A 15,088-nucleotide genomic window follows, 5' to 3' on the forward strand; every position below is an offset into this window, starting at 1 on the left:
ATCTAGCCTGTAAGTTTTCAAAGCATTTTTTAGTTTGATAAGCTATTTGGTTGTTTTTTTTTTTTTTTTTTTTTTTTTTTTTTTTTTTTGACAGGCAGGGTGGACATTGAGAGGAGAGAGAGACAGAGAGAAAGGTCTTCCTTTGCTGTCGGCTCACCCTCCAATGGCCGCCACGGCCAGCACGCTGAGGCCAGCCCACCGCGCTGATCCGAAGGCAGGAGCCAGGTGCTTCTCCTGGTCTCCCATGGGGTGCAGGGCCCAAGCACTTGGGCCATCCTCCAATGCACTCCCTGGCCACAGCAGAGAGCTGGCCTGGAAGAGGGGCAACCGGGACAGAATCTGGTGCCCCGACTGGGACTAGAATCCGGTGTGCCGGCGCCGCAAGGTGGAGGATTAGCCTAGTGAGCCTCAGTGCCAGCTATTGATAAGCTATTTGTAATTGCCCCAACTCTATTATTATTGGGGAATCAGTGATCATGGAGAGGTCACACATTTTGGAAGAGAGGTCCTCCTTTAGGGCCTTTAGAAAAGGATCATCCATGACCTTTTATACTGTGTTAGGATAGAGGTATTGAAGGTGGCATTTTGCTAGTCACTGTACTTGGTGGGGACCACTGTCCCCAGGGAGCTCTTCCCATATACCCGGAAATCAGTTAAGTTGAATGCTGTAGTGATTAGCTGGGCCCAGGTAATGGCTTTGTTCATTTTTACAGAAGGAGATTAGATTACAGGTGACAACACAGGGTTCAATCAGGAAAACAGGGCAAGGCAAACAACAAGGCAGTACATGAAGCTTAATCCCAATAATTTGGCAGGATAATGAGGAAATGACCTTTGGCCCAAAGAGACAGGGCTTGAGAATGAATGGTTACTTATCTGCATGTGGAGTGTGCTTTCTCTTGGGTAGTATCTTGAGCTCTTCTGTGGCCTAACAGGAATAATCACCTTCCTTCTCTTCAAAGAGAAGCAGATCTTGAATTGAATTACAGGGTCCTGCTCCAGCAGGAAGGCCTGGTACCTCAGGAAGTGATTGTTAATGAGAGGTTCCCTTCTGAGGATAGTAATCCTGCCACATTGTAGGGAGTATACACTATCAGATGGTTTCCCAAGGTCAGTTTTGTAGCCTCTGGGATCAAAAGGGCCAGTGCACCTTAAGTTGGCTACCCATTGGCTACCACATCAGGTTATTTACTTAAATATCTTACAAGTCTGCTGGGTTGGTCTGCTGGTTTAAGTTAATACACCCAGCACCATCCCTCTTCTTTCTGTTACATACAGATTGAATGTTTCCAGTTGGGAGGCTCAGGGCTGGTGCATCAAGTGGAGCTTGCTTTGGTTGTTCAAAGGCCTGTTGGGCCTTGGGTTCCCATTGCCTGAGTATCCTTTCTTAGCTGTTACAGGAGCAGGCAATTTCTGGATGTCCAGGGATCCACAGTCGGCAGAATCCTGCAATGTCCAGGGAACCTCTTAGAGTTTTAGAGAGGAGAAAGGAAAAGGTGGGCCCAGTCCTTTCCTGTCCCAGTCCCCAGTTCCCTTGAGTATAATCAAGCCTGAATATTTTCCTGAGGGCTGGCAGGGTTGGGTATTCTCGCATAATTAAGAAGGTGTGTGTGAAGAGCAGGTTTTTCCAACTACAACTGTGGTTGTACTGAGAGGAGGGGAGGCCTGAATAAGTGGCCGCAGCATCTAGGAGGAGTCCATTTTCCTCCCCTCCTCTGTTAAGGTCATCTGGGGGCTCATGGATCCTAATCGTGGACTGAGCTGTAGGAGCCAGGGAGGAAGGCCCTAGAGCCCCTCAGTCCCACTGGACTGTTTGTGGGGAGGGCTCTGGACCCAGAGACCTTCACTTTCTGGGACAGCCCACTTGCCAGTGATCCCCATTGTAAATAGGACAAGGTCAGGGTGGCTTCCTCTGCTTGTGAGGACGATCCTCTTGAAATGTCCCAGTTGGCTGCAAGCCAAAGCATTTGTAGGAGCCTCCTGGTGATCCTGAGGTCCATGAGACTGTAGGGTGGCCACTAACGTGATTACCCTCCTTTTCTCTCTCTCACCCACTGCTGGCCTCCTCCTGGTCTTACTGTAAAGGACTGAGGAGGCAACCTTCAGGAGATCACCTAAAGAACTTTCTGGTCCATTGGCTGACTTTCTGTAGTTCTCTTCTGATGTCTGGGGCTGACTGAGTTACAAATTATCCTTTAGAATGACTTGTCCCTGCACTGGGTCAGGAGACAGACAGGTATGTTTAATTAGAGCTCCCAGTCGCTTTTTTTTTTTTTAAAGATTTATTTTATTTATTTGAAAGAGTTACAGAGAGAGACAGAGAGAGAGGTCTTTCATCTGCTGGTTCACTTCCCAGATGGCCGGAGCTGTGCTGATTCGAAGCCAGGAACCAGGAACTTCTTCCAGGTCTCCCACATGGGTGCAGGAGCCCAAGGACTTGGGCTGTCTTCCACTGCTTTCCCAGGCCATAGCAGAGAGATGGATTGGAAGTGGAGCAGCCGGGACTAGAATTGGCGCCCATATGGGATGCCAGCACTTCAGGCCAGGGCATTAACCCGCTGTGCTACAGTGCCAGCCCCGCTCCCAGTCGTTTTAAAAAGACAGGGGGCAGGGGCCTTTCCTCAGGGCCCTGAGCTATCATTAATAGACAGGAGTAATTTAGAAGCTCTGCACTGGTTTTCTGCAGTCCTTCCAGTCACATGTGGCTGGAAATGCTTTCTGTTCCATTTTACAAAGGAGCAATCAGTATCCTATTTAGGGTCTTCCAAGGGCACTGCCTGTTGGATATGCCTCTCTTGGAGCTTCCTGACCAAGCAGGTGCCATGGGTCATGAAAAGCTGTGTCCTGTAGTCTTGGCAGCCTGTCGGGCTACCTGTTTTTCTGTTCCAGTCAGAGTTTGGATTAAGAGTAACATCACATCCTTCCAAGATAGTTAAGACACCTGAGTTAAGTCTCAGAAGGCCTCAGCATACTGGTCAGGGTCATCTTGAAAATTTCCCCAAGTTCCCCTTTATTTGCATTAGATCTTGTAAGCAGAAAGGTTAAATAGGAATGCCAGGGTGCCCTTATGTTCCTGCTTGAGGAGATGGCACCCCAAGGAGGACCCGGGTATGGAGGAGAGCATGGCCAGTGGGCCTAGTGGAGAGACCAGACCAGAGCATTCGCATTCACCAGCAGTGAACATGGCTTTTCATATTAGCTGGCAGGCTCCACTTAGGCCTACCCATGCCTTCCCTCATAGTTTTTAAGACCCAGGGTGGAGCCTGGATTACAGGGTCTGTGGATTAAACAAGCTGGGAGGGGACAAAAAGGAGTCCATTAGGTCTTCCACCTCATCACTTTCTAGTTCAAGGCATCTCGTGAACCCCTGGATTTGGTTGGGGTGAGTCAAACCAGCAGCAGTAGACACCCTTAATGCACATGGCCATGACGCTCCTTGTTGAAGACTTCTTGCCTGCATGCAGTAAGCGTATGCCTGAGAGCAGGCTTCCTGGAGGAGTTGATAGATGGTATTCCTCAGGATTGTATTTTGTAGGCTAGGCTTGGATCTCTTATACCATATAGCTTGGCCCAATTGCTCTATGAACTTCCTGGGCCCAAATTTCTCATCCTAATTGTCTGGACCTCTGAAGTCCCATTCTATTAATAGTGGTCAGGGACGTTGGTAAAACTTTCCATCTCCCTTTGATTTGCCCATTTATGTGACCATGGCAGAATAGATGTAGCTATAAAATTATGTCATGGTTTAAGCTCTCATTTTCTGGCTGTACTGTTTGGTCTTCTATATTGTGGCCAGGCATCGGTACAAAGAAAGGTGAGTCATCTCTTTTGTAAGGTCTGGGAATCAAACCATATCTCTTACTAGTGAGTTGCATCATGTAGAAAGTACACAATCTCAGTTAACTTAAACAACTATTACCTCTCCAAGTTGAGGGTCCTCTTCCTCTGAGAGTTCCAGGGATCTGACTGGAAGCCTCAAAGTCAGTTTAGAACTTTCAACAACCGTCGGAGGTTTAAACCATTTGGTCAGAAATAAAAGTGGAAGGAAGACCTCTCTCTGTTTCTTTCTCTCTCTCTCTGTAACTCTGCCTCTCAAATAAATAATGTTTTTAAAAGAAAAAGTTAAAAAAAAAAAATCCAAGTTCCCCCTGTAGCCACCTCCACTGCAGTGGGGAGGCGTGTCAGCAGAGAAAACAAGACCAGTGTTAGGACTGCTCTCTGGGATCAAGGATAGGAGTGCTTGAGGACTTGCAGCAAAGGGGTGTCCCCAGGGGCATAGTCCACAGCGTGGGCTATAAATGCTAATAATAAATGAAAGGCTGCTTGTGAGAGCAGAATTATTTCATGAGAAAGGATAGTGTTCTGAGATACCACAATGAAAACAAATCTTTGTTCCTGCCACCTGAAGTCAGTAGCTATCTACTACAAATATTTCTGTGTGTCTACAAATGATTTGTACTCAAAGGCGTTTTGCAATAATGAACTGATTAACTTTAAAAATATTGTTTAAAGTTCACAGTTTTAATAAATCTATTGTGGTTTTCATCAAAGGAAAAGGATATCATTATCTCTGTTTCCCCCTCTCCCACCTTTTTTTTTTTTTTGGTTAGGCATTTTTATTACCAATTTGTGAAGCAGCAGCTATGAGAAAAGTGGTAAAAGTATATCAAGAATGGATTCAGCAAGAGGAAAAACCTTTGTTCATGCAAGAGCCTGAGGAAATTGTAATGACTTCTTCAGATTTACCTTGCATTGAAAATGTTACTGATCATGATATTTCAGTGGAAGGAGAAAAACGAGAAGAGGTAAAATTCTAAGACTACTATGTTTTAGCGTAAGTTTAATAGGTTAAAGTTTCACAAAATATGATAATATCTTAACAGAAATATACTTAGGAAATAGGGAAATATATCTTTCAGTATGGTTTAAAATTTAGGTAATATAACAGTAGTTACTTACCTACCTTGTCAGAAAGCTGTGATGTCATAATTTTTAAAAATTAATATTGAGGTGCATACAGATTCTTTAAGTCATTAGCTAGATCAAAATTCGATGCTGTTATCAAAGTACAATATTTTAAACTGTGGTGCTACATAAAAATGGATGTTATTGTACATACTTTATGGGGTAATTACCAAACTACTGTCCTCCCTTCCCTGCAAGTGCAAAGCTTATCTTATTCTAGAAGTAACTATCTAGCACAAACCAGAATTTACTGAATCTTTCCTGGAATCTTGTACTAGAGGTAATTGCAGATATGAAGCTTCCTGACCTGGTGAAATAAGGTGGTCTGTGATAAGAAAGACTAGAGTTTACTCACAGAGGGGAAAAGATGAGAAATGAGAGAAGAGGTATCATTTGGGTCCCTTGTCTCATCCCTTTCTTAAGTCTCAGTGAATTTTTGTTCTTTGCTTGATCAGCCTTTGTCACAGGTCAGGTTCTACAAGAAACAGAAGCAGACATGGAGTTAGGATTAGAAAAAGTTCATATGTTTTGTCTAGTTTGCCTTTTTGCAGAGATTTTGATGACTGGATAGAAATGACTGTGTAAAGTCTGTTCACTTTAATGGTTAATTAAAGTTAATTAACTCACCCATTGGATTTAAACAAGGTATTAATGTGTGAATGAGTAGGCTAATTCTACAGGGATTCAACATTCTGTGTGTGTGTGTGTGTGTGTGTGTGTGTTATCTGTCTCTGTGTATCTGTGTCTATCAGTATATATAGTCACACACACAAATTCAAAGCAGTCTTCTTTACTTCTAAGAAAGGCATAAATGAGACTGGCACTATAGCATAGTAGGTTAAGCTGCTGCCTGTAGTGCTGGTGCCCCATATGGGCTCCTGTTCAAGTCCCAGCTGCTCCTGGGAAAGCAGCGGAAGATGGCACAAGTGCTTTGGCCCTGGTACATATATGGGAGGCCTGGATGAAGCTCCTGGCTTCTGACTTTGGCCTGGCCCAACCCTGGTCCAGCCCTGGCCATATGGGCCATTTAGAGAGTGAACCAGCAGATGGAAGATCTCTCTGTCCATCACTCTCTTTGTAATTCTTTCAAATAAATAATTTTTTAAGAAAAAAGAAAGGGATAAATGCAATTAGGAAATGTAATTTAAGTTAATGAAATTAACCATATAAATTATGTGATTAGATTCACACTATTTGTTAGATATCAAATTTTTGTATCATGCTAGAAAATAAAGGTATCAGATAATGAAATATTGAAGTGCAGCAGCCAGGTCTTGAGTGTAGCAGCCAGATCTTAACCCAGTACCCATATGGGATGAAGGTGTCACAAGTGTTGGCTTATCCTGTTAACGCCACAGCATGGGCCCCGTTTGTATGCTTTTCATGGGTGGGAACTCCCTAGTCTGTAAGCTTATAACAGCTAAGACTTGAGCAGAAAGTTATAGTCTTGGTGGCTTGATGTATCAGTATTCTTAGAATAAGGGGGATTTTGCTATGCTTATGTAGAATAAATATAAATTATTTTCTATTTAAGTTATTAGGATTCTGGATTTAACTTGGAACAATTCATGTTTTACAAAACTGTAAATAGTGTAATCCCATTCTTAAGTATCTGAGAGTGTAGAAGGAAGGTTTATACATTAGAAGAAATACCTTTTATCTGAAATGATATCACCCCTGGTTGGCTTGGGGCTGGTGTTGTGGCACAATGGGTTAAGCTGCCTCCTGCAACATTGATATCCCATGTTGGAGCACCAGTCCAAGTCCCAGCTACTCTTCTTCCCATCCAGCTTTCTGCTAATAGCCTGGGAAAGCAATGGAAATGGCTCAAGTACTTGGGTCTCTACCACCCATGTGGGAGCTCTGGTAGATTTCCAGGCTTCTGGCTTCAGCCTGGCCTCAGCCATTGCCACTATTTGGGTGGTGAACCTGTAGATGGAGGATTTCTTTCTCTTTTTGTTGCTCTCTCTCTCACTGTCACCCTGCCTTTCAAATAATTAAAATAAATCTTAAAAAAAAAAAATCTCTGGATTCTGGCATTGTGGTGTAGTGGGTAAAGCCACATCCTGCAATTCCAGCATCCTATATCGGCTACTTTCATGTCCTGGCTACTTCACTTCCCATCCAGCTCCCTGCTAATGGCCTGGGAAAAGCAGCAGAAGATGGCCCAAGTGTTTGGTCCCCTGCTGTCCACATGGGAGAGCTGGAAGAAGCTTCTGGCTTCTGGCTTTGGCCTGTTCCTGCCTCGGCCATTGTGACCATCTGGGAAGTAAGACAGTCGATGGAGCAGCTCTCTTTCTTTGTCTCTTGCCAACTCTCTGTAACTCTGACTTTCACATGAATAAATAGATCTTTTAAAAAAATCTCTGGCTAACAGTTATGGATGATTTTTATTACTTTATATTTTTGTCAGAACATTTTTTACAGTGAATAGTCATGCTTTTGTAATCAGATAAGGCATCATCTAGTTTGAAAGAAAGAAACAGTATGACCTAACAACTGCATTTATCTTTTCATCTTATTGACTCATTGCTTCATTCTTTTTAATGAAATATTAAAAACTTGATACATTGTTTCAGGAAAATGGGACCAATATTGCTGATCATGTCCGAAATCCCAGTTGGGCAAAAAATGGCTCCTACCCAGATGCTGTTCATAATGCCTCTGAAGAAGCCACAGAAGAAAACATAAGAGCTGGTACCCAGGCAGTTTTGCAGGTGAATCACTTTATGATTATTTTTTTTTAAATGTTAGAATTTCAGATAAATAGTTTATAGAATAATTTTTACAATTTACTAAAGTCACCATCCACATTTGTCAATTGTCATCTGTAATAATATTTGTCTTTTCTTAACTTTCCCTTCATAATATATATGTTGATAAACTTTCCATATTATTGTTCTAGACTGTTTCTTCTGGCTTCAGCCTGGCCTCAGCCGTTGCTACATAAATTGTGTACATAAATTGTGTCATGGTGTAGAATTTCCATCTGCTCACTTCTAGATAGTGCTGCAGGGAACATTCTATTTATACTTGTATTTTTGTACATGTCAGAGAGTTTCCCTAGGGTATATAACAAAAATAGAATCGCTTAGTCATAGGACTTGTACGTTCTTAGATTTACTTTACTAATATTTGCCAAATCATTCTCCAATATTTTTTTTTTTTAGATTTTTATTTATTTATTTGAGAGGTAGAGTTACAGACAGTGACAGGGAGAGACAGAGAAAGAGATCTTCCTTCCATTGGTTCACTCCCCAGATGGCCGCAACGGCCGGAGCTTCGCCAATCTGAAGCCAGGAGTCAGGCAGTGCTTCCTCCCAGTCTCCCACCTTGGTGCAGGGGGCCCAAAGACTTGGGCTATCTTCCACTGCTTTCCCAGAACATAGCAGAGAGCTGGATTGGAAGAGGAGCAGCCAGGACTAGAACTGGCGCCCATATGGGATGCCGGTGCCACAGGCGGAGGATTAACCAAGTGAGCCACGGCGCCGGCCCCCTCCAATATTCTTACTATGCTTTGCAGTCCCTCCCCTAGTATTTGTGAGTCTCATTTCCACATATCCCCGGTTACTTACATTACGAGATTTTGATTTTTTGCTACTTATATATGTATATATGTGAAATATTCTCATTTTTAAAAAATTGTGTTTTCTTGTTTTTATTTGCTTTTCCTTCACCAGTACTGTGTTGAAAATCTTTTCACATCTGTGATTTGCCTATTCATATGCTTTTTTTTTTTTTTTTAATTTTTTTTTGACAGGCAGAGTGGACAGTGAGAGAGAGAGACAGACAGAGAGAGAAAGGTCTTCCTTTTGCCCTTGGTTCGCCCTCCAATGGCCGCCACGGCTTTTCATATGCTTTTTCCATTTTATTATTGGATGTTTGTCCTGTCCTTAATTATTTGTAGGACTTCATGATATTCTTTTTTTTTTTTAATGAAATTGTTTTGATCAATGCCACGTGTGACTCATGTGTTGTTGAATCAGATAAATGTTTTTCAATCTTAAACCTGCTTGATTTATCAGGGGCGTTATACAGAATCACTCATTTCTCCATTGAAACTAGAATATGAAGCCTTCCTGTTTTCCTCTGCCTCCCTGGCCACTTCTCAAATCAGATCTTTACTGTTTTTCCATATCTCTCTGACCTTTTCAAGTTGAAGTGCCTAGGAATCAGTTCTTAAATCTCTTTTCTGTTTATGCTTGCACTCGACTTGTTTTCCTTGGCTGCCTTCTGTAGTAATCTTACATTGCCTAGATAAACATAAAAGTCGGTAAGTTTAAAGAGTACATTTCAGGGCCAGTTGTTCAGCCTTGTGGTTAAGCTGCTGCTAGAAATGCCCACATCCCATCTGTGAGTGTCTGGATTTGAGTTCCAATTCCACCCCTGATTGCAGCTTCCTGTTAGGAGGAAGCAGGAGGCAGCAGGTGACGGCACAGGTAGTTGGGTCTCTGCCACCCGGATGGGAGATGTGGACGGAGATCCCAGCGTAGATCTTTGGGCTGGCTCAACCTTGTATGTTGGAGGAATTTGGGGAGTGAACTAGTAGATGGATGTGCGTTCTCATTTGAATCTCCAAAAAAAATTTTTAAAGAAAGTTTAAGTTCCAGATGTAATGCTGGTGGTAGAAGTAAGATTAGAATTAACTCAGCACAGTGCTCTTAGATTTGTTTCAGATCACCTAGTGATTAGCATCTAAGTATGTTTCGAATGAGAAATTTATCGTTGAAATTCTGTTGTGAATAGCTTGTGATTTCTTTTTTCATAGGTGTTCATTATAAACTCATCAAACATATTTCTCCTTGAACCTGCAAATGAAATAAAAAATCTCCTGGATGAGCACACAGATATGTGTAAACGTATTCTTAACATTTACCGGTACATGGTTGTGCAGGTATCAATGGACAAAAAAACCTGGTAAAAATTTTTTATCCTTTATATGTGTGGGGATTTTTTTAACTGTATACACAAGTATAGTAATTGTAAGAGAAACAGTATCTATGAATAGGGTTTGCTACAATATTGTAGTGGCTCCTGCTAATGAATGAATATTTTATGTAATAATTATTGGGAGAGTAGTCCATTTAGCTTTATCTTAGACATCTTTGATCAAACTTCACAAAACCCTTTGGATTATCTTCTGAAGTGAACATAGGAAGCCCCTAACACCAACAAGGGATATATGCATACATGCATATATATGTGAATAAGTGAATGTATACATATGTGAGTTAATGAATGAATATGTGATGACTGAATGTATGAATGCCTCATTAGAGTTCAGAGCCTTGTATAGGCAGACCACTTGCCTAATTTTTCCTTCTTGCTTTTCCTTTATTCAGCCTTCCATTTACCTTTCAGGATAGTGCCCTGCCTCCCAGAATTTATCAAAATGCTCTTCCATGAGCACTTTCTGAACTTTTCTTTAGAATGTCTAATTCCTGTCTTGTTTTCCTATTGTCACCATAATTGTCCTTTGGATTCTGCCCCCCTCCTCCTACATATCCTTACCTGCATTTTCCTCTCACTTCCTTTTATTCTGTATTGATATCTCTGTATAGTTATTGTCAAAATTGTATTGATCACTAAATTATTTGTATGAGTATGTCTCTTTTCCTCACTGAATTGAGAGGTCCTAGAAAGTATATCCAGGTTCTCATTTTAATGTTTCCTACATTTCTTACCATAGTGGATCATATATTGCAGGTACTCTGTAACTATTTACTTAATTAAGTGGAAAAACAGTCCATTTTGAAATATGGGAGAGAAGTTCTGCAGTACATAGGTATCATAAAATTCCAGCAAAGAAAAGTTCAACAAAGAAAAAGTTATCCAAAAGCTCACTCTCTAGAAAAATTAATTGCTGTCTAGTGAGCAGCCAGCTTACCATACACACCCTCAGATATATAGATTACAGATTTAACATCCCTAATCCAAAAAAGTCCAAAACTGAAAACTTGAGTACTGACATGTTGATATAAGTGGAAAATTCCACACCTGACTTCATGTGATGGGTTACAGTTAAAATGAAGATGCACTAAAAACATTATGCAAAATTACCTTCAGGACATATTTATAAAATATCTATTTAACATAAATGGGTTTCATATTTAGACTTGAGTCCTATCTCCAATATATCTCATGCATATGCAAATATTTGAAATTCTGAAAAAAATCCAAAATCTGAAACATTTCTGATCCCAAGCATTTTAGATGAAGTATACTGAGCCTCCATGCTCTGCGTGTACCATATCCTTAACCAGTCCCTGTTGATGGACATGTAGTTATTTCTTTTTGTTCTCGGGGCAGGTAAGAACATTGACTATCCTTGCATGTATTTAATTTTGTTTCTTTGACTCATTTTTGCAGCATAGAGTACTTGCTCAAAGGATATGCCTAATCTCTGTTTTGCAACATACAGAAAAATGGTGTTACTTTGAAAAAATTCTTCATTAACAGTATTATTAGAACTAGATGTATAAGTAGTTACTTTTATTAACATTTTAATATTCTTTTGTGTCATATCTCTGCACTCATGTGCATTTTCTTACTTCACCCTTGCAATACCCTATGACTTAGCTATTATCTCTATTTTATATGGGGTAATTCTCTATTTTATAAATCTCTATATGGGGTACACCAAGATTAAGTAACTTGTCCTTGTCCACTTAACTAGTGAGTAGTGGACAGAGATTCGAACCGTGGTCTTTCTGAGTTTATTAACTATACTGCATTAGACCAGTGCTTTGTTCTTTTTTTTTTTTGTTTTTCCTTCTACATGCTTTGAAGATGATGAGCAGGGTTATAGTAACAAACTTTGCTATATGAACACAGTTTTATAGTTTTTTTTTCTTATTTTTAAAGTTCTCTCAAAATTACAGTACTTTGAAGGATTATCTGCAGTTCAATTTTCAATATTTTATTAATTAAAACCATTTTTGTATTACAAAGTGAATTTGTTTTCTGATATATAAGTGAGTTATGGTTTAACCAACAGATCAGATGGGATTTATTTGAGAAATGTATGCCTTTTAGAATATGTAGTTGATTTCAAATAGCTTTTTATTTCACATAGCTAAATTGGAAGCCCAGGGTTATAAAGGTGGACTTTAATTTTTATTCTGTGAATTAATGTATGTATTTGTTTGCCAACAATTAGAGTATCTTTTATTGAGTGATAGTTTTATATTTGATTTTGTCCTCACTTCACAGAAAAACCGTGACATGTAGATCTGAGATCTGTTGCTATCTATGCCACATATCTTAGATTGACTCTCTCATATAGTGCTGTGCCAGAATGGGCCTTTCAAATTAGCCAAAGAGGAGGTGACTTGGATGGGTGCCTGGGCTTCTGCTAGCTATCTATATACTCAGCTGGAATTTCCTTGTCATCCTTTTGTTCATATGTGATTGAATCAATTTCTGGATATCAGGTGCAAATATGATAGTTTTATGGTTTTAATAATAAGCCCCTGGGAGAAAGAGTCATAGTAAGGATAGTATTAGAATTTGCTTGAGTTGACTTACAGAACACAGAAGAACAAAAAGATTTAAAAATGGCCAAAATAGAATGATGGCTTTTGGTTAGTTGGCAGATCCTTTGTGATCTGTTAACCTTACAATATCTGGCAGTTTTTGAGATTGAGGCTGATAGAATTCAAGATAGAGGTGGTTGTCCTCCATTTTTATCAAAATGGATTAGATGGACAAGTTAACAAGGTAAAACTGTATGGTATAGATTAAGTGTTCTTTGAACAGCTGTCTAATGTTGCTGCTTGATTTGTGAGTGGGAGGGAGAGTGGAAGCAATCTCAGGATTATCACCCCGGTTCATTAGCTTTTGCACAGATTTTTATTTTACGGTAGGGTGGTATGGCTGAAAATGTTCTTAAAATGGCGGATATATATGTATAAAGTGAAATATTAAAAGTTTTAATAATGAAGGAATTCTAAAAGTTTGAAACAGTCTTTCAGAGATATTTAGTATTTGAAGAATTCCAGAGGTAACAAGGTAATATTTTTAATAGCAAATATTAATTTGAAAGTTAACCGTTAATCAAAAGAAAACACGTCCAAAAAGGAAACATTAATTAATCTTTTTACTTTAAGGGAACAGATGCTGCTTGTATTGCTCAGAGTCACGGAATCTGTACTGAAGATGCCATCACAAGCTTTTCTACAGTTCCAGGGGAAAAAAAATATGAACTTGGCAGGTCGACTTGCAGGACCACTTTTCCAGGCAATAAAAATAAATAGATGAATAGATATGTATTTTTTAAACAATTTATTGAACCCTGAAATTCTTACCTGGGAAAAAGTTTTAAATAAGAAATTATTTCATATTGAAGAATCTTTCATTGACTTAAAATTTACTCACTTAAGTAGGCTATTTAGCATACCTACAGATGCATAACCCTAGTGTAACAGTGGATAAAATACCAGGTTATAAAGTATGTAACAGACTGATGATAATTTTACATCATGTGGCAAAGTTACGTATGATCCCATGAAGCTGGCATAGAGGGTTTCAGGAGTAATGGCCTCATTGTTTTCTTTATGAGTTTCCAAACATCTGGGATTGTTAGGAAAACACTTTAAGTTGTTCGTAGTAATGCAAAAATAATAAATAATCAAGATTTATTTTGATTGTGCTGCTCCAGAAGACTTTATTATCCTTATTTCTTAACTTGAACTATCAGTGGTAGTTTATTATACAGGAATTCCATACTGTAGTTTCCAACCTGGGGATACAGTGCTGACTTTATATGTACAAGGTATCTTCAAAAAGTTCATGACATGCACAGATTATGAAAAAAACCCCACATGAACTTGAAAACTTTTTTGCATTAACATAAACTATCATTTCATTCCATTTTTCCACAAACTTTTTGAAGTATTCTTGTATTATGGATTCCTTGAAAGGTAGAAAACAAAATAATATTTTAAGGTATCACATTAAATGCAAATAAAGGGATAAAATAATTTTTTTGAATGTATTTGAAAGACAGGTGCATCTCCTGTCTGCTGATCCATTCCTCAAATGCCCCCGTATAGCCAGGACTGGGCCAGGTAAAAACCAGGAGTTAAATACATGTCTTCCACATGGGTGGCAGGAACTAAACTACTTGAGCCATCACTTACTACTTCCCAGGGTGCACATTAACAGGAAGCTGGAATGAAGAACAGAGTCCCCCAGCATGGGATGTGGTCATCCCAAGCTACAGCTGAACCAGACATCTGCCCCAGATAAAATGGTTCTTAATGTCAAAGATAAAACTATTTGAAATGTAACTTAAGTCCTTAAGTAGTATAACCATGTAAATTGTCCCCATCTCACTAGGATAAAAGCCATTTAATTGAAATCCAGTGCTGATGCTAAATAACCTTTAAACCAGCTACCTGTATTATCCAAGCTCCTTTTTACTTTATGAGCTTTTTTACCTGCCCCCATTCCCATATCTTCATTGTTACACCCAACGATGGGAAGTATATAGGAAAATAAAATTTTAGCTTGTTATATGAAATAACTTCTTTTTTGTATTCTGAACATTTAAAGATTGAATGTTGGGGTGGGGGAGGTCGGGCAGCGCTGTGGCGTATCAGGTAAAAGCCGCCGCCTGCAGTGTCAGCATCACATATGGGCGCTAGTTTGAGATCTGGCTGCTCCACTTCCAATCCAGCTCTCTGCTATTGCTTGGGAAAGCAGGAGGATGGCCCAAGTCCTTGGGTTCCTGCAACCATGTGGGAGACCTGGAAGAAGCTCTTGGTTCCTGGCTTTGGATCGGCCCAGCTCTGGCCTTTGCAGCCACCTGGGGAGTGAACCAGCAGAGGGAAGACTTCCCTCCCCTCCCCCCCACCTCTCCCTATCTGTAACTCTGCCTTCAAATAAAATAATTTTTTTTTAAAAAAAAGATTGAATAGGAGGTTTCTAAATGACTGTCCTATAGTCTGCTGATTTTTATCTTTTCATTTCATGTGTAAATTTATGTGAAATTCCTTAGTAAAGTTTGTAGAGTTAAGCTTTTAAAAAAATTTTGTTTTCTTGTATTTTCAGTAGAAATCCACAAAATCTCAGGGAGTACTGCCTAATCAGTAGTTTCCGATCTTTTAGGAGTTTTTTTTTT

The 15,088-nt window shown here is 39.8% G+C and overlaps 1 protein-coding gene across 8 annotated transcripts in view; it reads left to right on the forward strand.

Annotated features, from left to right (window-relative positions):
• RALGAPA1 (Ral GTPase activating protein catalytic subunit alpha 1) overlaps window positions 1-15,088 on the forward strand; it is a 269,311-nt gene that overhangs the window by 74,096 nt on the left and 180,127 nt on the right. For all 8 annotated transcript variants that reach the window (XM_051822764.2, XM_051822761.2, XM_051822766.2 and 5 more), the window contains 4 exons: window positions 4,611-4,805; window positions 7,545-7,682; window positions 9,734-9,882; window positions 13,074-13,203. In XM_051822764.2, coding sequence (XP_051678724.2) covers window positions 4,611-4,805; window positions 7,545-7,682; window positions 9,734-9,882; window positions 13,074-13,203 — 612 coding nt within the window. The remainder of the gene's footprint in view (window positions 1-4,610; window positions 4,806-7,544; window positions 7,683-9,733; window positions 9,883-13,073; window positions 13,204-15,088) is intronic.

Source organism: Oryctolagus cuniculus, chromosome 12 (assembly GCF_964237555.1).
Source record: "Oryctolagus cuniculus chromosome 12, mOryCun1.1, whole genome shotgun sequence".
Classification (NCBI taxonomy): Eukaryota; Metazoa; Chordata; class Mammalia; order Lagomorpha; family Leporidae; genus Oryctolagus; species Oryctolagus cuniculus.